Source organism: Aquarana catesbeiana, linkage group LG04 (genome assembly GCF_042186555.1).
Source record: "Aquarana catesbeiana isolate 2022-GZ linkage group LG04, ASM4218655v1, whole genome shotgun sequence".
Classification (NCBI taxonomy): Eukaryota; Metazoa; Chordata; class Amphibia; order Anura; family Ranidae; genus Aquarana; species Aquarana catesbeiana.
This window is the reverse complement of record NC_133327.1, coordinates 352,962,999-352,988,384: the sequence shown is the minus strand read 5'-3', so window position 1 is coordinate 352,988,384 and position 25,386 is coordinate 352,962,999. Positions and strand designations below refer to the sequence as shown.

Genomic DNA, 25,386 nt, shown 5'->3' with positions numbered 1-25,386 from the left:
AAGCCAACATTTCTGTATTAAAAATGCTTTTTTTTTGGTCTTATGTAATATTCTAATTTTCTGAGATACTGCATTTTGGGTTTTCACTAGCTGCAAGCCATACTCTTCAAAGTTAAAAAGAACGAAATGCTTGATATATATCACTCTGTGTGTACACAGTTACGCTTTTTGAATTGAATTACTGAAATAAATTAACTTTTTGATAATATTCTAACTTTACAAAATGCACCTGTAATTGTCTCAATATGGACCAATATAGTTTTGATGTGAAGCAATGAATATTTCACAAAGTAGATCCCAATGCATTTCATCCAGAAAAAAAGGCCTTCCTCAGGAGCACAATAGGGGTTATGTTCTGTCAGTTTCAAACAAGTCAAAAGTATGCCTGCCCATTTCCAAATCTTATATTGAACCTAGCCTGTACAACCATCCTCATAATGCGACTATTCACTTCATAATGGAGACTGCAACCCTTACTGCTTTCCTCTGGGAATATATTGTAGAGCTCATCATCAAAGATAGCAAATTCCATGGGCCTCAACTTTCACTGTGGTCCTCCAAATGCAGACTATAGGAGTCTGACACCTTCCCTCTGCTGTCTTGGCTGTCTAGGCATAGATTCAAAGGTAGCATGGTCTGAGCAGCTTCTCTGTAAGCAGTAAAGGGCAAACACTCTATGATGAAGTGAGTAATCCCATTATGAAGATGGATGTATTGGCTACCACCAGTATCTGCCTCTCTTCGCCTACACACCTGTTCCCATCATTATCTTCTACCATCATTCCCTTGGATGGTAGAGGAGGTAGTCTGCTCCAGCAATACTACTCCTGAACTGATTCAGGATGTGTCAACTTTTGACTAGCCTCTATAACCCTTTTCCCTCTACCCTTCCTTCTAAATGTAATCCAGTTACCTACCACCGACCCCATTTTCTCTATTTCCCTATCATCTCCTATACTACCTCCAGTACATACAACAGGATGTACACAAAATCACATTACTAATGTGGGAAAACATGGTTACCTCTAGCTATACAGTGATAGTTTAAACTGTAAACCCTGTTACAAGTTACAATAACACTATAGGTTTTAACCCTGTTCTGTTATTGTAACACTATACTTAACAAAGGGACTCTCACATATTGTAACCCTCTCACAATTATCCCTGCCTACTCACAGCAAACACAGCCCCCACACAAAATTATTATAAAAGCTTATAAGGGGCTGATATTAACTATTAGTACTTTTAAAGTACATTGCATTTTAATGAATAACCAGTACTTTAATTGATATTTCATATGGCTAGTAAGTAATCATCAGTTATAGGTAATATCCAAATAATAAGATATAGGATAATTAAATGCATCAGAACAGATTTACAGCAATAGCCCAATATCAAAATGGCTAGTTAATCACATAGGATAATAGTATACCAAATGTTTGTAAAGTGCAAGTATATTCTCCTTTCAATAAAGCTCCAGTCACAGGAAAATGTATAAAAACGATTTTATTTTGTAGTGGTATAAGGGCCATGTAAAGGATACAAGGTATTTACTCTGCTATTCCTAAAAAAACAACTTGTATAGTAATTTTTGACTATATTTACTCAAGAAAATCTCACTAAGGGATCTTGGTGCATTTATGTTGATGATAAATCTAGAGATTTTCTTTCTTTTACATACAATATAAACATTTGGCCAAGGTAGAATAAGTTAAGCCAGCAGTAGACAGATCAAAATTCGGCCAGTTAAACAGGAACCAGCCAAATTTTCATCCATCTATGGGTAGCCTGATTGTAGTAAAGTCAATCTACCGATTGACTTCAGTACGACCAGCCTGTCAGTTTTTGTTCATATGCTTACTGCCGTCGGATATAGCTATATGGATTGACAATGACAAGGCAGTGTACTGGTGATTAGATGGGAAATATTTGTGAATCCTTGTTAAATGAACACAGCCATCAGGCAGTTTAATCAAAACAGAACATCATTGTTTTAACAGAAGACCAGAAAGGGAGGTCAATGAAAAAAATGGATCTTAGGTACAGTATACAGTATAAAAAACTACAGGGTACAACAGTATGACAGAAAAACAGGGGGGCTTTGAAATATGAATTAAGCAGTGAGGGCAACAGGGTAAGAAGATTATTAAAAACATTTTTTTATTTTTCTATAGTAGAGAATCGTGGGATCGTGGACTTTGATTCATGGACCAAGCAGGAAGGGCCCTGATATGCCAGTTGTGGCAGTGGGACCCTGTGTTACCTAGAAGATTGCTGGTTTATACCAGATTATGGAGAGACAGGTACCCTGATTGCAAAGCTGTGTGCTGGGCTATTTAGTTATGACCTGACTATGGCTCAGGGCCTCACTCAACAGACAGGAAGTCTGTGTATGGGAGTCAGGTGGACTCCCATGCCTCTGCAGGAGTCAGAGGCTGCATGGGTGCAGCCAAAGCATGCATGTCTGCAGGAGGCAGATGTAGTGTGTGACAGAGCAGCAAGGAGTTGATCGGGAGTAAGCTAGGAGAGAGCTTGACTTGAAACACTTTTGGTCTGAGGAGCAGACCTAAGGCCTAGGCTAAAGGCCTGAAGCAGCTGTGTGGCAAGAATGTAAGTCAGGAGGCTGAAGTATTTTGAATGAGCAAGATACAGTAATGGTGGAACCCCCTGCATGGGTACTGACGTCTTTGTAAACTTTTCTGTGCTTTTAAATAAAAGTGGGCTACCATGCCCATAATAATACAGTTTTGATCTGCCGCACTCATTGAAAACGCACCTACTGCTTGAGTCTGATCACCCCAATCTTACACAGTGTAGAGACTCTTGCATTTCATGATGTACTTTGTGACTCGCATGAAATACCTGAGTGGGGAAGCCATTTATGTAAATGAAAATATAGAGAAAAACTCAGCGCTCAGGATAGCAACAATATTATAACAATATTATAACAGGTTGCAGCCTCTCCTAATCAGTCCCTGAGATGGAACTGAAGAAAGTAATGATGTGCAGGTGTGGGGTTGGTGGCGCTACCTACTGGCTAACATATAAGCATAAATATAGTGGCAATGTGCATGCCAGTGGTGACTGCATGTGCGGGAGGTTTAGTTGGCCGGAGTGCAGGCTCTGTGCATCCATACCAATGTGTGCAAGAAAGGAAAAATAGAAAAAATTCTACAATACACAAATAAAAATAAATATTAAGTGGATCCCAATAAACCTCACATATATATGCGTGCATAAGAATAGCATTAAGAAAAAAACCTCATGGGGTCCATATACCATCAAAAACCTATTGTCCAAAAAATCAAAAATGTATACAGTATACATTTTATACATTATAAAATGTACAAAAATATATATGTATAAAACCCAAAAACCAGCAAAGTCCAGTGACACATATGTGTAGTCATAAACCGTAAAAGAAAAAATCAGCATAAAGATGAAAAATATAAAATATATATATATAAAATATATACAAATTAACCAGCAAAAAAAAAAAAAAAGTCCAAAGCGCTCAAGTGACTCTTGTGTTCAGAGAATCAAGTGACTTCTGTGCTCCCCCTGATGGGTCCCTACTCACCAGCTCCCTGAACCCCTGCAGGGATAATGGGCATGTATAGATATTCTGGGATAGTTCCTGGTATCTCTCCTCGTAGTCTGCATGTGGTATCTGTGGTTTGTAGGGCCTCAGCAGCTCACTCCACCCAGATTGGTACACATATGTGTCACAGGAATAAAGTGGATCTGGAATCATGTAATACAGATTTGCTACAATTGTACAACAAACTTGTGAACAGAAAACAAAAAGAGTTCTGAAGCGCTAAAACTGGCTGTCATTAGAAACTTTTGTCATGTCATAACAATTATGCAAGGAATAGCTGGACACCAGTGCAGCTGCAAACTTCTGGAAGAAACTTTATTGATTATACCATCAGCAATAGTTCTTTTCTACTGGTCCCATTGAGCGCTGTATTTTTGTCTATTTTTGTTAACATACTTGTGAACCCTGGGAAGTCTAGTTTAGCAAGTCATTTTCAAACTTGCAACTCAACTGCTTGCTATCTGGGTGATAGCTGTGGGCAAATCATTGCATAGACAACATACCTGTTAGGAATTAATTCATTCACAACAGCTTTGTTGACACTGTGATCATGTGATTGCATAGAGATCACCTGATCACTGGGCCTGAGTACTGGGTTCTGCAATCCGTCGTGTCTGCAGGACACATGGGTCATGGGGGGCTCCTAAAGCCGGTGTAGGCACATGACATACATGTACGTGATTGTGCCTGCTTGTGCTAAAGTCTCCCATATGACAGTCTAAACAAGTATCAAATCCTGTTACTATGTGATGCTCAACCTTCCCTGACTGAACTTAATGCTCCTTTGTGTCTCACACATTCCCTCTCCCAGACACTAATGCTCATATTAGGAGGGTTTCAGAAACAGAGGCAGTGCTGTCAGCCAGAAAACAGTGGTCCTGGCGCTATTTGTCTAAAGATATTGCCAACATCTTACTTACAAGGTCTTTTAAGACCATAATTTTATGCTTATGCACACAGAACTAATGTCTGTAGGGAACAAGCTCAGCCCACTCGTGTACAAAGGGAAGTAAAATGGCATGCTGGATGTGCTAGGTTTTTTAGAATTTTTAATGACTAGAGATGGCCATAGATGGGTAGAATTTAGACCGAAAATTCTTAGGAAATGAAAGTGAAACAAAAGTTTGCTTGTTTTTCCAATTATTAGTGGGTCAAATCAATGTTCGTTTTTAACTACAGTGGTGAGAAATTTTGAAGAAGCAGGATGGAATTTTTTTTTCAAAGAAACAAATTTCTAACAATGTATGTGGTTTTCATTTGGCAAAGTCCATTTATTCTAAAATCAAAAGTTGCAAGCAAACACAATCTTTTGAATGACAAACCAATGTTCTGAGAATTTTTGGATACATATTTCTTAGATTTTTCCTAAGAATTTTTGTTTGAAATTCTATCCATATATGGCCAGCTTTAGGCTTGCTAACAATGGCACCCACAATAGGGAAAGGGTAGACTGGAGAAAAAGATCTTAGTGCATTCTTATTCAAACAGACAGTAGATTGCTCATTTGAAATATCAATGTGATTTTGTTAAATTGCAATGTGATTTTGTTAAATTGCTATTTCTACAGTTCTCCCTTAACATAAGCTTTTTTATTCCTCCTTATTTTAGGGCCCACCAGATATGCAAATGTATATGTGTTCAAGCAAACTATCTTAATCACTTTTTCTTTAAACTGACCAATTAAAAAAATAAGATTTGCCATTAAATATTTTAAGAACATGAATCTTCAAAGAAAGTCTGCACATATTTATTGAGATCATCCTGAATCATATTCAGTCACAATACACATGATACGGTGCTGAGTTTTCTCTACAATAGCCATATTTTCAGTTGATTTGAAGGATTTAGATGAATGAATGATTACATGTAGCTCAGAATTTCTACAGAAGTCTTTGATAAACCGTTGTCTGCGCAAATACCTATGTTTTATGGGAAGCACATTTTTAAAGGTTCTGACTTCATGTTAATATCTTTGATATGTAACAAATGTCATTTTAAATCACTTTCTTTGAATTGTTCTAAAGCAGTAATAAATAACCTTTAGCAAGAGCAGTTAAGAGACTTTACGGTCATAGATTACCATTTAACCAATACATACAATTTTTACTTTTGTTTAAATGTTTAAAATCTATTGCTTTTTTAAATGTTAATATGGTATCACTCTTTAATTCCACATACAGTATAACATTTCTCCATTTTTGGTAACATATAGCAAAACCGGATCCCCTTTCCCTTTCCTGTTGTCCTGAAGGTTGATATTTTGATTTTTTTCCACTCTGGCACATTGTCACATGTGGGGAGTGCAACTGAGAAACAGGCTGCGTTTTTATCATGTCATCAGTTTTCTTCATATTACCATATGTATTCCGGTGATGCCCATATCAGAGTGGTTGGGCAGGTACTCACCAAAATTCAGAGGCGCAAGAAAGACCAGATAGGTGCTAAAGTCTTTTCCTACTTCAATCAGAAATTAATTTTGACAAGCTTTTTGAATTAGTGTAGAAACACTAAGGTTACAGACAGACAGGCAGTTTGGAATGACTATTCTGCCACTCTTAAGAGGCCTACAAACACAAGAATCGTGGTGCAAACTTTGCGTTGCAAGTTTGCACAATTGGAGGCACTGTCATGTCATGTCGGAAAACAGTAGCAATTGGCTAGGAAAACCCATCCTTCTGATAGATTTTTTTCCCTTATGAAGCTTTGGCATCAGGGAAGACCTAGAGACATATAAATGTTTCCAGATCTGACTGTAAACAGCCCAATTCACGAGTATTCACTAATGTCTGTCAGCACCTTTAGACTGATTGCATTGGTTTTCAGCAACTTCTGTTTCCAGTTGTCTTTGGGAGTGCTCCTTTCGGTTACAACATTTGCAAAAATCAGGATATGTATGGTTAATATATGTAAATTTTTTACTGAAAGACATTTGGTGAGCTTCAAATATAAGAATCTGGCTGGGCAACCCTTGGTGTGATAAGGCACCTCATCCCTGTAGTTTGAAAATCAAATTAGAAAGGGGAGGAGTATAGGGATTATGGCGGTGCCAAGAGAAACAATGTACAAACCTTGAAGATTAAAATTAATATTGTTTATTTAACAAAAATCATTAAAAATTAGACATGGAATACACATAAGCAAGGTGTGCAGGAAATTCTAAAATCAATTCTGTAGCAAAAATATTTCACATGACTTGGCCTGATAATTGTGGCGGCCCGTTCAGTGAGTAGGTATTTAAATGCCCGACATGTTTCGCCAGTACTGGCTTCTTCAAGGACAGTTGTTTGATACCTAAAACGCTACAGAGCTTTCTATAAAGAGAAATATAACAATCAATAATTGTTTTAGAACAATTAATACAACAAAGTACAAAAAAGAAAGATATATATACATACACAGCTCGCAAACATATGTGTGTATGTATATATATCTTTCTTTTTTGTACTTTGTTGTATTAATTGTTCTAAAACAATTATTGTAAGAAAGATAGGGGGCGCTAGATACCATAATAATCAAGTGCTCTAAATAAATATATCTCCTGCATTACCAAGAAAATGGAAATGTAAGAAAGCTAGGGGGCGCTAGATACCATACTATTCAAGTGCTCTAAATAGATATATCTCCTGCATTACCAAAAAAATGAAAATCATAATAATGACAAATCATAATTAGATTACACATTGAAGTGCCCACAATAGTGAAAAAAATATATATAGTGATTGATTGTCCACATAAAAAAGTGATAGAAGTAGTTGAAGTGATATCTTTCAATATTATCCCAATCTTGTTGCTGAAAACAAAAGGTTTTCCATCACCAAAGAAAAAATAAGAAAGGAAAAACACCTCGAAGTAGTAGATATCTGCTTACCAGATACCAATGACTCCTTTAGTTAAAAAGAGAGTCACTAGCGCTTGTGCAGGGTTGTGCCTGCTCACATGGATGGCCGGACTGTGGTTGGTATTATAGGCATGGATCGTTCCTGTCAAGCTCATTCAAGATAGGATAAGGATACATAGGAAACAAAAACAGTCTCCATAGCGTAAAACCATTTATTAAAAAAGTAAACAAATTAAAAAGGGAAGACGTTTTACTACGAAACGTACGTCGGAGCGGTACGTGGTCACATGTCCTATCACCCAACAATATCCGGATCCTTTGGCTGCCCCCCTGTGTAAGCTGGAACGCACGCCAGCGTGGAGGAGACATGAAAGGCTATTTCTGACTGCGAAGTCACCCTGACATGCAAGCAACCCCAGTGCCTGGTAGGCACCCACCAATGTAAGCGGCCATTTGGCTTTTTAATTTGTTTACTTTTTTAATAAATGGTTTTACGCTATGGAGACTGTTTTTGTTTCCTATGTATCCTTATCCTATCTTGAATGAGCTTGACGGGAACGATCCATGCCTATAATACCAACCACAGTCCGGCCATCCATGTGAGCAGGCACAAGCGCTAGTGACTCTCTTTTTAACTAAAGGAGTCATTGGTATCTGGTAAGCAGATATCTACTACTTCGAGGTGTTTTTCCTTTCTTATTTTTTCTTTGGTGATGGAAAACCTTTTGTTTTCAGCAACAAGATTGGGATAATATTGAAAGATATCACTTCAACTACTTCTATCACTTTTTTATGTGGACAATCAATCACTATATATATTTTTTTCACTATTGTGGGCACTTCAATGTGTAATCTAATTATGATTTGTCATTATTATGATTTTCATTTTTTTGGTAATGCAGGAGATATATCTATTTAGAGCACTTGAATAGTATGGTATCTAGCGCCCCCTAGCTTTCTTACATTTCCATTTTCTTGGTAATGCAGGAGATATATTTATTTAGAGCACTTGATTATTATGGTATCTAGCGCCCCCTATCTTTCTTACATCTTTTTTGATTATCTATTTTTTTGATTATTCAAAAATTAGGGAGCAGCTTACACTGATTGTTTACATATTTCCACAATTTTTTTTTATTGTTGGGAATGTTTTCTTACTAGATGTACCACCAGTATATGTAATTCATATATAGTATCTGCTATCGACACCACTGGCGCGAAGGTTTCTATTATTTTCTAAAACAATTATTGATTGTTATATTTCTCTTTATAGAAAGCTCTGTAGCGTTTTTAGGTATCAAACAACTGTCCTTGAAGAAGCCAATACTGGCAAAACATGTCGGGCATTTAAATACCTACTCACTGAACGGGCCGCCACAATTATCAGGCCAAGTCATGTGAAATATTTTTGCTACAGAATTGATTTTAGAATTTCCTGCACACCTTGCTTATGTGTATTCCATGTCTAATTTTTAATGATTTTTGTTAAATAAACAATATTAATTTTAATCTTCAAGGTTTGTACATTGTTTCTCTTGGCACCGCCATAATCCCTATACTCTTCCCCTTTCTAATTTGACATTTGGTGAGCATGTAGCAGTCGTTTTGTCCAGAAAATTGATTGTATAAGGAGATGCTAACATGGGCCTATACAAAAAAAATCTAGCATACCTTGTCAAATTAAGTTATTATATTAAATAAAAAATAGATATTCCTTGCTATGAATAAAACAATTTCGTTTTGACAGCTCAGACCACCACCATTCTTTGCTGTTTTCAACCTGCAATATGACCAAAATGATGTCCTTATGTATCTAAAAATGTTGAAATTACACTTAAAAAAGGTTTTATTACATGAACACATATTGATAAGATAAGTGTGTTCTTTAAAGCTGACCTCTAGCATTGCTCCGTCTTTCCACTGTCAGCATCCTCATTCCATGTGAAAATGCACAATACAATTTTCAGAGTATCTTTTTATTTAGCCCAAAATATGTTTTTCTTTTACTGACTTTTTACAAAGTAATAGTTACAATTGGCAATAAATCTAAATTTCAAAAGTGAAATACTTATCTCAAGATTTAACAGATTAGAATAAAACCAAACAATGGTAAAATATGTCTTTTTATCCATTGCAATATCTATCGTTGTCTGAGCAAATTCCAGGCATCTCTGAGAGGAGGGATGTACCTACATCACATTCTTAGGGATAGACCTAGGGTGTACTGCAAAGGACTATATTTTCCATTAATACTTTTGAGTGGGTTTTTGAGGGGGTGACTATTAGAGCGGCAAAGGAAGAGTTCTCTCCTCCTCTGTCACCTTCCACATAGCCACCAACTATAGATAGGATCCTCCCACTCTAGGCTGAACTAACTTAAATAAATCAGCACAGCCTAGCAGGAACTACAAGGAGCAGTTACATGATCATTCTCTGTCCAAGAGAAGAAAGGAGTGGCAACCAGTCATCTTGAATGTGCATCATGTCCTCTGCTGGAGGATCTTGGAGAGGTTATATGCAGTTTGAACTTCCCACTCAGTGATTCTGTCTGAATCCTTTCTTGAAGTCAGTCTTTCAAAATATTGTGCTTTGGCAGAAACCATGAAACACACACCTTGTCAATTGTCATGGAGGAATGTACAAATACTGTACAAATACTAGTATTACAAGAAATATTTAATTTTCAGTTGACTACTTTTACCTACTGTATATAGTACAGGGTGAGTTTTAAAAAAATACCTCTGCTATTTTTAATTGTAAGTCTCCTTTAGTGATTTTAGGTACAAAATAAGTAGGCAAATGGAACAATATTGCAAGCAAAAATATTCAAAAAAATTTTTCATTCAAATCTAAAAACATGGCAAAAATGAGCCAGCATCACAGTTTGCTAGCTATTAAATATTACTTCTATCATTTCCTATGATGCAAAATGATTATTATTGCCCAATTGATGATTTTTCATCTGATCCCATGGCCCACTTCATCTGCTATTTTTTGTAGATTTTTTTTACTTTTAAACTTTTTTAAATTTACAAAATGATGGGGGGGGGGGGTTACAAAAATGTGTGCACTCAGAATCTGGTGCAGCTTTGCATAGTATCCAATCAGCTTCTAACTTTAGCTTAATCAGTTAAGCCTTGGCAATAAAACCTGGAGGCTGATTGGTTTCTGTGTTGAGCAGTACCAGATTTTGCACTCTCCAGTTTTAGTAAATAACCCCTAGTGTGTCCTCTCATCACCTGGTGGCTGTTATTTCTATAGCAAGAAAGCTGTGAGCCTGTATGCCTGTTTCCATCATGTAGTTATTTCAAGAGGGGCTCTAGGAATAATAGGCTTTCTTCCTCAAATATGCCAATACAGTGAGAAGAGGCATAGAAATCGACAGTGGGCTTTCTTCAGTTTTACCTGCCTTAAATAATGGGGACTGAGTTGCTATTCCTGCTTATAGTGAAATGATAATTAAGTCCTGTGCATCTCTTTGCCATTCACGTGATGCAGTGATTTATTAGAGGACAGGACATGGGTTTCTCAAAGTTTCTCATACTCCACTTTCCACTATGTTATTCTTAAACACTTGAAAAATTAATGCAATGAAAAATATCACTATGGCAGTTCTTACTAATCAATTTAGGCAATAAAGATTGTCAGTGTGATAACTAAAGAGTGGGAACCTTCTAGAATCTCATGCCGGACTTTCTATAATGAATCTCTGAGAAACCACACAATGAAGAAGTAGGTCAACATTGCTCCTGAATATACAATCTAGTTTGATATCTCCAAATCAGTTTGGAGATCCTGTTTTTCCAAAAAACACATTATCAGTCCACCAGGGATAGGTATAATACCTTGCTTGCTCCAAAATATAGCAGATAGGTTACTTAATATCCCCCCTCACATTCCTTTGCTTCCTGTTGGGCGCTTGAAGAAGTGAAAAGGGTCCTCTTGCACCCAGTGCAAAGGCTAAGATGGCTAGTAGCATCTCAGCCTTTGTATTGGCTAATGACTGAACGCCAGCACAAAACAGATATGCATATGTGACAGCATGGCATAAAGCTCACTCATTGTTGCCACATATGTACGTTCAGCCAGCAGGAAGGGGCTAAATATTGTCTAGTACACAACTATACAAATGCTTGCTTGGCCATATGTTTTTAATCCATTTCAAATACAGAGAACATATTAAATAATATTACATGTGTTTTACTTTTATGGTTTATATGTGTTACTTTAAAGAAGGCTTCTGCCATCTGCGTTATACTATAATACTCAATGCAAAAAACATATTTTTGCTTTCAGGCTTACATTAGTAAAACATAAGATAAAAGTGATTTAATAGTCACCATCTGGTCAGAGTAGAAGACATCTGTGGCAGGTACACATTAACAAGGAAAATTTAAGTGCTGCTGCTATAATCTCAGATAAAGGAATTTTATTCTTTCTGTAAGAGCTCAAGTTTGTTTTATCCTGTCCTTTTCATCTTCAAAAGTTCTTTAAAGATGAACCACAGTCTAAAACATTTTTATGATTTAAATACATTTGTGAGATTTGATACATTTTATGCAAAAATACATAAAGTACATATCTATATTTCATAGTTATATTTCAAAAACAATTTTTAGTCTTCAAATAATTTACGTTTGCATTTTGTATAGCTATGTGAGTGTCTTTGTTGGATATTTTTGCGCAGACACGAGCAAATGTCTTGGTGCATCTTCTTAAAAGAGTCATCAGATCAATAGGTAGTTTCATGCAGGCTTATTAATCCATAATAAGGTTTCTTTGGAAATGATTGGGGTTGATTTATTAAAGAAGTAGAGGTCATGTACATGTGAAGATTCACTTTGGAAAAGAGAAAGTTTAGGTAGTGAGTTATGTGTAAGGTAAATAAAAAAAAATATTTTTGCTAGCACCTGATTGGTTGATTAACCGCTTCCCTACCCGGCCATAGACAAATGACATTCACAGATGGGATCTCCCATCCTGGGTGGACGTCATATGACGGCCTCGGGTTCCCGGCCGCCTAGGGGGCGCGCGCGCGCCGCGTTGCTCGGGACCCTGTGCGTGTGCCCGGCGGCCGCGATGTCCGCTGGGCACCTGCGATTGCCCGTTAACCGGGCCGGACCGTGGATCTCTGTGTGTAAACACAGAGATCCACGTCTTGTCAGCTCAGAGGAGAGCGATCTGTGTTCCCAGAACGAAGGAACACTGATCGTCTCCTCCCCTTGTGCGTCCCCTCCCCCTACAGTTAGAAGCATTCCCTAGGAAACACATTTAACCCCTCCCTGCCCCCTAGTGGTTAACCCCTTCACTGCCTGTCACATTTACACAGTAATCAATGCAATTTTATAGCATTGATCGCTGTATAAATGTGAATGGTCCCAAAAAATGTGTCAAAAGTGTCCGATGTGTCCGCCATAATGTCGCAGTCATGAAAAAAATTGCGATCGCCGCTATTACTAGTAAAAATAAATAAATAAATAATTTTTTTAAAAAAATGTCATAAATCTATCCCGTATTTTATAGACGCTATAACTTTTGCGCAAACCAATCAATATACGCTTATTGTGATTTTTTTTACCAAAAATATGTAGAAGAATACGTATCGGCCGAAACTGAGGAAAAAATTTGTTTTTTTTTTTTAAATTGGGATATTTATTATAGCAAAAAGTAAAAAATATTGTGTTTTTTTCAAAATTGTCGCTCTTCTTTTGTTTATAGCGCAAAAAATAAAAACCGCAGAGGTGATCAAACACCACCAAAAGAAAGCTCTATTTGTGGGGGAAAAAAGGACGTCAATTTTGTTTAGGTACAACATCGCACGACCACGCAATTGTCGTTTAAAATGCGACAGTGCTGAAAACTAAAAATTGGTCTGGGAAGGAAGGGGGTATTGAACCGGTTAAAGTGAACACCACTGTACATTATTTACTAAGCTCAGTGAACATTCACTTTGCAAAGTGAAATTTTACTTTGACAATTGAAGCATCTCTACTTCTTTAGTAATAAACCCCACTAATCATATACAGCATTAGGCTGTAAGGCTAACCACAAATATAATATTACTTATTTCATTTTGTTATGCTCTTAGTTTTTAAAAATGTGTTTTATCCATTGTCAGTTAGATCCTTTCTGCCCTGTAGACAGGAAATCATGTCACCATCAGAAATTACATTCATATTGTGGTCTTATGGAGTCAGGGCTCATTTACACAAGTGGTGGCCTCTGAAAAGCGATCTGTGTTTTGATCACTCTTCAGAGGGCATTTGGCAGGTGGGGAGGAGGCATTATATTGCCTCCTTATCTCCTGTTTTAACCCCTTAAACCCTTCACCAGCCACTATTGAGTCACATTTGGGGGATGGTACTGCTGGAGATAATTTTTGCTATGTCATATGTACACCCCTGTCTGCTGCCTTTGCAACTTAAGGGGGAGCAGTTTGGGGGTAGTAAATACATGGCTTAACTGGACATTTTTTCTGACCCCAAACACAAGTGTAAACAAGGCCTTAAAGAGCTAGAAGCCCAGGGATGGGGCCCGCCATAGCCACCTAAAACAGATGCTGTGTTAAAATGGCACTGTAGCAAAGAACAGCTCCTGTAGTGCAATGTTAAACATAATGCAAACATACTATACAGTATATTGTGTAATAAAGCAAAACACCTTAGTTGCGTTCTTTGGGAACCTAATGTAAGATATTTTTCAGTTCCAAAATACAATTCTAATTTTCTCCTAAAGCTGAACTCCAGTCTTACCTTCAGTCTTGCAAGCCTGTACTGAAAATTATTACTCTGATTTCACTGCACACTGTGAGCTCCTCACTCTGGGGGAGATTTACTAAAGCTAGAGCACTCAGATTCTGGTGCAACTGTGCATGGTTGCCAATCAGCTTCTAACTTCAGCTTGTTCAATTAAGCTTTAGCAATAAAGCCTGGAAGCTGATTGGTTTCTGTGCAGAGCTACACCAGATTTTGCACTCTCCAGTTTTAGTAATAACCCCCATTGCATTTTAAAAGCAAGTCAGACAGAGCGATGTAATATAAAATTTTCTTTCTCCATCTTTCTCTTTAAAATTTATATATCAAGATTATCAAAAACACTATTCTAGATTTAATACATTGTCCTTCATGTATTTGCACTATCAAGTCAATGTAAAACATTTAAGAATAAGCAACCAAATGCAGAATACAAGCAGAGTGAATATGCTGTGGGACTGATTTACTAAGGGAGTCATTTTGCTTCTATTACCTCCAGATTCCATGAAATTATTTTAAATTCCTTACAACTTAAGTGAAGAGGCACCAGGGCAAAATTTACTTCTTCAGTAAATCATAACCTACATGTTGTAGCATGGAGTGGATTGACTTATGAGTTCATGTTTTATGTAAGGAGAAAAGCCCTTTATATTTTACACTAATAATCAGTGAAATGTAGCTCAAAATAACTTTTTTTTTTGTAATATTTTTGCAGTATTCAAGTTTCCATACAGAAAGATCTGAGTCGGACCATGACAGTCAATGGGGTGGAAGCCCTCTAACTGACACTGCTTCACCACAGCTTTTAGAACCTATAGAAAGACCAAGCTCCCAACAGCATGATGTCTCTTGTGCATATCGACAATATCCAGACCGAAGTGCTCTGTGTTTTGGATTTGCTCTTGACCATTCAAGATTAAGTGATGATAGACACAACCATAGCCAGTCCTGTGAGAGTGGCAGATGTGAAGCTGGTAGATACTTTCTTGGAAGCCCACAAACTGGGAGAGAGACATGGTGGGGATCCCGTTCTGCTCTGCCAGTGCCAAAATCCTCTCCAGAAAGTAGAGATGGATACGAGAACTCTATGCCTCATATAACTTCAGTTCACAGGTTACATGGTAAGGCAAAATTGATATAAAAGATAATAATATAATAGATGTCCTGCTTTCGTATTGCCTTGTGATATGGGTGTCTAAATGGGTGTCTATGAATTTACAATTCTTCACCATTTCCCACTGTTTGGCAATTACCACCTGGGAGTTTCCTGCAACACCAATATTGTTCATTGTACACTGTTCTAAACAGCTGCTTCACAGTACTACCTCTTATGCTGGGGTTTTTAACACCTATGCAAACATAGACATAATGGCTCATCCCAACATATTTTGTTTGGCATACCTTTGAGTAAGGTACACATGGGGGCTCAGACATGGTTCATACCATATGGGGAATCTATAAACTACTTAGTAGGGATGAGCCGAACACCCCCCAGTTCGGTTCGCGGCAGAACATGTGAACAGGCAAAAAATTTGTGCGAACACCATTAAAGTCTATGGGACTCCAACGTAAAAAATCTAAAGTGCTAATTTTAAAGGCTAATATGCAAGTTATTGTCATAAAAAGTGTTTGGGGACCCAGGCCGTTTTTTCGGGACCAGTGATTTTAATAATGCTTAAAGTGAAACAATAAAAGTGAAATATTCCTTTAAATATTGTGTCTGGGGGGTGACTATAGTATGCCTGTAAATTGGCACATTTTTTCCCGTGTTTAGAACAGTCCCTGCAAAAAATGACATTTGTAAAGGAATAAAAGTCATTTAAAACTGCTTGTGTGGGAATGTAATGTTGCCCCCCCCAGCCCCTTACCAGGCCCTTTGGGTCTGGTATGAATATTAAGGGGAACCCCGCACCAATTAAAAAAATAAAGGTGTGGGGCCCCCAGGCCCTATATACTCTGAACAGCAGCAGTGTACAGGCGGTCAACGGGTTACAAACAAGATAGGGACTGTAGGTTTGTTCTTAAGTTGAATCTGTTTGTAATTTGGAACAGGTACATTTTGTAAGTGTGGCTTCAGCCAAAAAATCTATTTTTAAGCTTTTTGGATAACATAGGGAAGGGTTATCATCACCCCTGTAACATTTGTTTTGCTGTCTGTGCCCCTGTTCAGAAGATTTCACCTCACTTTCTGTCCAAATGACAATTGGATTTAGAAAATTTGGGGTTATTAGGGAAACAAGGATTGGTGATAAAGCATCAGTGGAGACACCTTTTTCCCATATTAACTCTTACAGGAGAGAATTTCCCTTCCTAGGGATAGATTTCCTCTCACTTCCTGTTGTCTTCCTCCGTTTCTAAGTAGGAGTCGTTTGTAAGTGGGATGTTTGAAAATAGGGGACCGGTTGTATATACTATACGGCCTGCCCTATACACTCTGTGGAAAATTGGGCCTTAGGTGTTGGTGGTACCAGAACACTGTAAGCCCTCACAGTTACTCTTGGTGGTCACTGGAACAGGCCCTGCTGTGAAATATTATATCAAGAATTGTAATTATGCGCCCCTGTTAAGCAGGGGCATAAAAATTGGGCCTTAGGTGGTGGTGGCACAACACTGTAAAGCCTCACAGATACTTTTGTTGAGTGCAGGAACAGGCCCTGCTGTGAAATATTAGATCAAAAATTATAATTACGCACCCCTGTTAAACAGGGGCATAAAAATTGGGCCTTAGGCGGTGGTGGCACAACACTGTAAAGCCTCACAGATACTTTTGTTGAGCACAGGAACAGGCCCTTCTGTGAAATATTAGATCAAAAATTGTAATTACATGCCCCTGTTAAACAGGGGCAGAAAAATTGGGCCTTAGGCAGTGGTGGTGGTGCCCTGAACCGAAAATATTCCTAGAAGCTATCATCATGAAGATTGAGGAGGAATAGGATAGTCAGTCAGCATAATAGAATAGTCACTCAGCATATGCAGTCTTCAAGGGATCCCACATCCATAGAAAAATCAATTGGTTACATCAGCATCAGGTGCTTGATAGCTGGTGATCCAAGACTGATTAATTTTTATGAATGGGAGCCGATCAACAGAGTTTGTGGACAGGCGCACTGAATGTGCGTTCAGAAAGAATGCTGAATGCAGGACAGGCCAGTAGCTCAATTGTACATTGAGCAAGCTCTGGCCAGTGGTCCATCCTCAAGACCCAGTAACCCAGTGGATGTTCTGGCGGGAAAGGTCTCCAAGTCTGATCTTGCCCCTAGATATTCCTGCACCATGTAATTCAGACGCTGGTGATGGTTGCTGGAACCAATCAAACCTGGGCGCTGAGGACTGAAGAATTGTCTGAAGGCATCGGTCAGCCGGCCACCTTCTCCACCGCTTTTTCTGCCTCAGAAGCCTCAGCAACACATTGTCCAGCACCATAAAATTGTAACCTCCCAGGCTCTGGAAACACATTGCAAAAACCTTTCTGCAAGGCCTTTCGAAGATGTTTCATCCTCTGCCCCCTCTCCGAAGGCTGGATAAGTTCTGCAACCTTACCCTTGTAGCATGGATCAAGAAGGGTTGCCAGCCAGTAATGATCCCTCTCCTTGATACCACTAATCCTAGGGCCCTTTCACAGGCTTTGCAGGCTTTGCAGGATCAGGGAGGCCATGCAGTGTAAGTTTGCAGAGGCATTTGATCCTGCCTCCTCTGAGTCACTAAGGATCACATGATCCTCAACCACCTCCTCCCAGCCACGTACAACTCCATGGGTTTCTGGGGACTGCAAACGATCCCTTGAAGACTGCTGCTGATTCTGAGTGTTATCCTCCACCTCCATGCTGACACAATCCTCCACCTCCTCCTCTTCTTCCTGTGTGATTGGCGGGCCTGCAGAAATACTACTATCTGGATAAAGGGGGCCTTGAGATGTAAGGAACTCCTCCTCTTCCTTCCGCTGTTCTGCCTCAAGTGCCCTGTCCATTATTCCACGAAGCATGTGCTCCAACAGGAAGACAAGAAGGACAGTATCACTGATGCATGCACTGTCATTGCTCACTATCCTCGTGGCCTCCTCAAATGGTGACAGGACAGTGCATGCATCCTTGATTAGTAGCCACTGGCGTGGCGAAAAAAAGCCAGGCTCCCCTGACCCTGTCCTGGTGCCATACTCACACAGGTACTCATTGATGGCCCTCTGCTGTGTGTGCAGCTGCTGCAGCATTGCCAATGTTCCACCTGGTGGGCATGTCACAAATGAGGCGGTTCTTGGGCAGGTTGCATTCTCTTTGAATGTCAGCCAGCTGAGCACTGGCATTATATGACTGGCGGAAATGACCACAGACTTTCCTGGCCTGCCTCAGGAGATCCTGTAAGCCAGGTTACCCGCTCAAGAACGGCTGCACCACCAAATTCAGGATGTGAGCCAAACAGGGAACATGGGTCAAGTGTCCCTGTCGGAGGGCAGAGAGGAGGTTGGTGCCATTGTCGCATGCAACCATTCCTGGCTGAAGCTGGCATGGCGTCAACCACCTCTGAGCCTGCCCCTGCAGAGCTGACAGAATCTCTGCCCCAGTGTGGCTCCTGTCCCCTAAGCAGACCAACTCAAGCTCCGCATGGCATCTTTTTGCCTGAGTGCTTGCGTAGCCCCTTGAACGCCTAAAGAGCACCGCTGGTTCAGAGGAGAAATCTGCAGAGTAAGAAGAAGAGGAGAGTGGAGTGGAGGAGAGAGCTGTAGCAGAATCACCACTAGCATTTTGGAGGCGTGGTGGCGGAACAAGCTCCAACAATACTGAACCCTGTCCTGCATCCTTCCCAGCTGCAGCACAGTTACCCAGTGCGCCGTGAAAAAAGGTAATGTCCCTGTCCATGCCTGCTGGACCATGAATCAGCAGTAATATGTACCTTACTCCTGACCGCCCTGTCCAATGAGGCCAAGACATTGCCTTCCACATTATTATTATTATTTAAGGTACTTATATAGGACCGTCAATTTACGCAGCACTTTACACATACATTGTACATTCACATCTGTCCCTACCCTCAAGTAACTTACAATCTAAGGTCCCTAACTCACATTCATATACTAGGGGCAATTTAGACAGAAGCCAATTAACCTACAAGCATGTCTTTGGAGTGTGGGAGGAAACTGGAGTACCCGGAGGAAACCCACACAGGCACAGGGAGAACATGCAAACTCTAGGCAGATTGTGTCATGGTTGGGATTTGAACCAGCGACCTTTTTTACTGCTAGGCGAGAGTGCTACCCACTACACCACTGTCCACACATGCTGGTAGAGAGCCAGAATGGCTTTCCGTGAAAAGAAATGGCGTTTGGGAACCTGCCACTGAGGTACCGCACATTCCACAAATTTACAAACGGGGGCAGAGTCTACCAGCTGAAAAAGCAGCAGTTGCAGTGCTAGCAAATTGGCCAAGCTAGCATTCAGACGCTGAGCATGTGGATGGCTGGGACCGAATTTCTTTAGACGGTTTAGCAACTGGGGTAGTAAAATTTGCCTGCTAAAATCCAATGTTGGTGTACCGCTAGCAGATTGGCCGCAAGTACTTGGGACACCTATTTCTATACCTTCATTCCTCTCAGTGCAGGTTTCTGAGAGGACTGGAGGTATAGTGGGGTTGGTGATCCCAGCTGATGAGGAGCAAAGAGAGGTACGCCTTGTTCTTTGATGTGGGTTTTTAAGTGCTGTTGCCATTAGACTGCATGGGAGGTTGTCATATGTCTGGTCAAGCATGTGATGCCCAAGCGGCTGCTGTTTTGGCCACGCTTGATACGCTTCAGACATATGTTGAAAACAGCAACGGTGCAATCTGCTGCACACGTGTCAAAAAAGGCCCACACCAAAGAACTTTTCAAAATATGTGGGGAGTCAGCAGCGCCCTGCACCTGCTTAGCTCTGCAGTGTGATGCAATAGGGTGGCTGCCCTTAAGCTGTCCCCTGGAAGGCATCCTGCCTTATTGGAGATGTGCCTCCTCCTCCTCCTCTCTTCTATCAGGCACCCAAGTAGAGTCAGTGACCTCATCATCCCCTCCCTCCTCATCACTGGAGCAAACTTGCCAGTATGCTGCAGCTCGGGGAACATGACTGCCAGTTTCTTGACCTTTTTGGGCACCCCCTCTCTCTAGGCTCACGTTACTCCCTTCCTCAACCTGGGTACCATCATCAGAGCCTTCAAATTGCCGCGCATCCTCCTGCAGCATGTATCCAACACTATGGTCGAATAGTTCGGTGGACTCCTCCATGCATGATGGTGGGGCTACGGAAGGAGTGACTGTTGACATGGAGCCAATTGATTAGGTGCTTTGCAAAAAAGGAGAAAAACCTGCGCTACCAAGCAACAAAAACTCTAAAAATTGATATTATGAAGAATAATAACTGCAGCTGCAACAAATACCACAAATATCAGTGAGGTGTAAGCAAATAATAAAAGAAAATGTGTGCTTGCATCAAGTATTGTATGTCATTATCTCAATATTCATACATAAGGTCAAAAAAGAAAAAAGGGGAAAAATATATATATGGAAAATGACTCCAGGTAAAGCTATCGCTATACTTCCCGGCAAATTACAATGTGAAAATTTGATACTAAATTCATATATTATAAAGAATTTATATTATTACATTCATATATTGATTATATAAACCATTCAATACATAACGATAAATAAAGTGCAAAGAATAGTGTTCAAATTCAGTCCACACAAGTGCAGAATTGAAGATATGGAATTGTATAAAAATTCAAAACCGCATAAGTAGCAAAACCGCATGTCCACAGTTCATAAATTGCATCCCATATGAATGAAGGAGGATACAGAGGGACGTGAAGGGACTTCCAGCCACCAGTGGGTCCAAGGGGTAATAACAGATGTACCCTTACCAGACACGTTGGACCTCCTTTATAGCAAGGTCATATAGGCATGCAGATTTGGCCCTCTGCAGGGATGGGAGATGACAGCTCAGCCAGCATACAGCAGGAGATAATTCCGGCACTTCCGCGTTAAGACAAGCACTCCCTCGTCACAGGAACCATAGATGGAAGGGGAGGGAGAGGGGAGAAAAAACTCCAATAGTGTAGTAGGTTTAAAAAAATATTTATTGCCTTGATCCACCAGGCATCATATTGCACAATAGACAGAAGAAAACAAAAAATATTAAAAGCTGGCAAAATTAAAAAGCAGAACGCCCGTGCACAGTTACATGGGGCTCTATGGCGTACTGGCATACACTGCGTAGCCACGCCCACACGTGGCTTTTAATATTTTTTGTCATATATATATATATATATATATATATATATATATATATATATATATATATATTAAATACACTGCAGCTAACTGAATAACCTGCCTGCCTGAAGTATATTAGAAAAAGTACACCAGGAATGGCCTGCAGTCAGATATAGCTAAACTGAATACAGTGGATAATATATATATATATATATATATATATATATATATATATATATATATATATAAAATACACTGCAGCTAACTGAATAATCTGCCTGCCTGCTCAATCTAAATGACACTCTCTCTCCGTCCACGCCAACAACACACTACATGGGGCCGACGTGCAGGCAGCCTTATATAGTGTGTTTGGGATTCTTCTCATCTATGTCTGACCCTTATCCTAGATGTTTGATATAGATGTTTATGGGGGGCCCCATAACTGTGCATGGGAGTGCCCCCATAATTCATACTAGGTTCTTCATGTCTGATACAAATTTTAAGGGAGACTCCCCATAAAAACAAACAAATCAGTGTTAGTTCCCCCCAATTGTACCAGAACCTTCAGTCTGGTATGGGTTTTAAGTGGGGCCATCATGTAAAAATCAATAAAAAAAGCAAGAGATCTCCCTAAAAAAAACATACTAGACCCTTACTCAAGCATGCAGCCTGAAAGGCAAGGAAAGAGGGGGATGAGTGTGCACCCCCCCCCTTCCTGAACCAAACCAGGCTACATGCCCTAAACAAGAGGGACACCTTTCTGGGGGGAATCCCATGGCAAAGCACCTTGTCACTAGGTTAATGAGAGCAAGGGTCTCTTGGCCTGGTGGTTGTGGGGGTCTGTGGGAGGGGCACTCAGATACCGCATTACCTACGTGAATGCCTAAAAGGTGCATAGTACCCCTACTCATTCACAAAAAAATGTACTGAGTACATAAAATCATAGAGACAGTTTTTGACAAGTCCTTTATTTAAAAAAGTCCCATGATGCACATATATGATACCCGGAGCCTGCCGAGATAAAAAACCTAATGACCCTTACTCCACAACTCAAGGCCCATGGTCTGAATGTCATATTGATCCTTTTGTTTCAGGGCTTCACTGATCTGAAACCTTTAGCCATGCTGAACCATTCATTTCAATGGTAAAAGTAGTTTCACCCATAATTATGTTTAGAAGTTAGGTTTATTTGTGATTCAGCTGGAGAGCCATAATGTTCTTTTGATCACTAAAGATAATCAACAGAAGACACTCATATGAATGCAGACAGAGAAGTCTGCGCACCCCATAAGATGCATAAAAAAAGTACAGAAAACCCCCTAGCAGGGCTTTAAAGCAGCCAATGAATACAAAATGGATAATCAAAACATAGTTTATTTTGTACCAATAAACTATGTTTTGATTATCCATTTTGTATTCATTGGCTGCTTTAAAGCCCCACTAGGGGGTTTTCTGTACTTTTTTTATGTTCTTTTGATCACTTTTCTTGAAATTGTTCACCTTCAGTTATGATTTATATATATAAGTAAAACTTTAAAAATATTTTTTTTTATGTATTTAAACTTGCTTTACTTATGTGTTATAAAAAAAAATCTAAAATGTAAAAGAGCTGAGAGAGTGATTATATTACCTATATTGGTGCTCTGTGTACGTAAAGTGGGACATTAAATCATTAATTTGGCAGATATTGACTATTATTATTTTTCTTTCTATTTTAGGGAGAAATAATTGGGATGAAGACAGTGTGGTCAGTTCTCCTGATCCTGGTTCTGCAAGTGAGTCAGGAGACCGGTACCATAATGAGCAATATCAGAATAGTCACCATGAGCCAAGCAAAATTGAAACACTTATTCGAGCAACTCAGCAAATGATTAAAGAAGAAGAAAACAGGTTACAGCTACGTAAATCTAGCCCAGATCAGCTAACTACTATTAATGGAGCAGGGAAAAGAAACTCAGTTTGCTTTGCTAACTACCAGCAACCTCAATTATCTGGAGTTTTGTGTCGAGGTCCATCTGTTGCCAGTACTTCTCCATGTGACCATCTACAACAAAGAGATGCCAAAATACTGAGCCCACGTGATAATGAATATGAGAACAGTCCTACAACTATTTCCAGAATAAGCAGTCCAAATTCAGAAAGAATTTCAAAACCAGGAGTAAATATGGGGAAAGACTATTTAAATACAAATGTGTCCCCTCATCAAACGGTGGACCACTCTGTATCACCAAACTACTATAGTGCCCATCGACCATATTTTGATAAACATTCTTACACTTTTACTGGTTATGCACTTGAACATTTATATGATACTGAATCTATTAGAAACTATTCATTGGGATGCAGTGGATCGCACTTTGATGTGACTTCTCATTTAAGAATACAACAAGATCCTTCTCAAGTGCACAAAGGTACATCAGTTATTATAACAAATGGAAGTTGATGGAATTGTTTGATATGGTCCATGTATTATAATCTTTTGCAATGGAATTAAATTAACGTAATTGTTACCACCATTTCATGAATTTCAGTGCGCTGGACGTGACAATAGGATGGATTAGATTTGCAATTTATATTTAGAACTCCAATTGTTCAACTTTGAACTAATGTAAATCAGTGGATTATCAATGATACTATTTGTGCATTCTTAAAAAATATAGGAATTTTAACGTAGCTAAAATACAACAAAAGTTTGTTAAATATAATTGCATGTACATAAACACCAGTTTTGGAATTAAAAAAAAACTAAAACTATGCACAGAGGACTTGAAGCAGAATTGAATGTCTAACTTTATGTATCCACATGGACAAATGCACATATATTCTTTGTATGTTTAAAATATGAAAAAAAAATGAAGTGTTACTTTTTAGCATCATATAAATTTTGCTTGATATACATTACATTTTTTGTCTCCTAATTACAAAAAGGGCATATTTTACTGAAGTTTGAGGATAATGATTATTTATATATATGATACAAATGTCATACCCACTTTTATACATTCCCATACCTAACATTTTCATTGATGTCATCGGTCATGTTCATGCCACATAATAAATCTTTGTGTCAAATTTTGATTTCACATTTTCAGGCAGTATGCAAACATCATGACAACTTATCAATTATTTTATTTCTCTATCTACTGCAGATTTAAAACATTTTAAAGAGTATATTTTATTTTCCCTCTAAGACTGCATGTGTGTACTACATTTCCATAGGAAACATTAATGCATGTGACCCCCACTGCTTCAAGTACAATATATTTAAATTGAAAAAAAAAAAGTATAATATGCAAAATTCTGTACTTTGTAACAATGTAACACTTTGAATTTGGAATTTCAGAATATGTTTACCATAGCCTCCCAAAGTCTGTTTTTTTATTATATTCTCAAAAAATTGTGTTCCTTAGTTGTCTGAAAAGTAAACATGCCCATCTAGTTTAATTTAAAACATTTTAACAATGAAATTTCCTGATGAAATTTAGTTACATTTGCTTGGTCACTGCAGTGATTTGTTAGAATTGGTAAAACATTCTACATACTTATTTAATTTTTAACATGTTTATAAATTTTGTGTTTTGTTTCAAATTAGTTTTGTGAAAAATAAGCATTGCTTTATTCATTTTTCATGTGTCAAAGTGAAATGATGACCAAGTTTCAAAATGTTAAAACAAACAATAATTATTTGCAAAAATGTTAATAAATAAACCCACTTTATCATTAATAATGACAGTAGTAATATTGAAATAAATTAACTTTAATTAATTTTTTTCAAAGTAATTTGTAGGCACTTTTCATATTAAACTATACTTAAACCAATATTTAAACTTCAAATTCACAATTTATTTGCATGGTGCTCAGACATAGAATGCTAATGATATTTTAAATAACAAGAGGGATAAAATGAAAGGACTGCTTTAATTTCCAAATTACCTTCTTACAGGGATAAATCCTCTTTCCA

At 38.7% G+C, this 25,386-nt stretch overlaps 1 protein-coding gene across 1 annotated transcript in view; it reads left to right on the top strand.

Annotated features, from left to right (window-relative positions):
- Window positions 1–24,925, top strand: part of SIM1 (SIM bHLH transcription factor 1) — a 151,365-nt gene extending 126,440 nt beyond the window's left edge. Inside the window, exons 10-11 of the mRNA XM_073626994.1 lie at window positions 14,907–15,312; window positions 23,144–24,925. Coding sequence (XP_073483095.1) covers window positions 14,907–15,312; window positions 23,144–23,868 — 1,131 coding nt within the window. The 3' untranslated portion in view covers window positions 23,869–24,925. The remainder of the gene's footprint in view (window positions 1–14,906; window positions 15,313–23,143) is intronic.
- The last annotated feature ends 461 nt before the right edge of the window (window positions 24,926–25,386 follow it).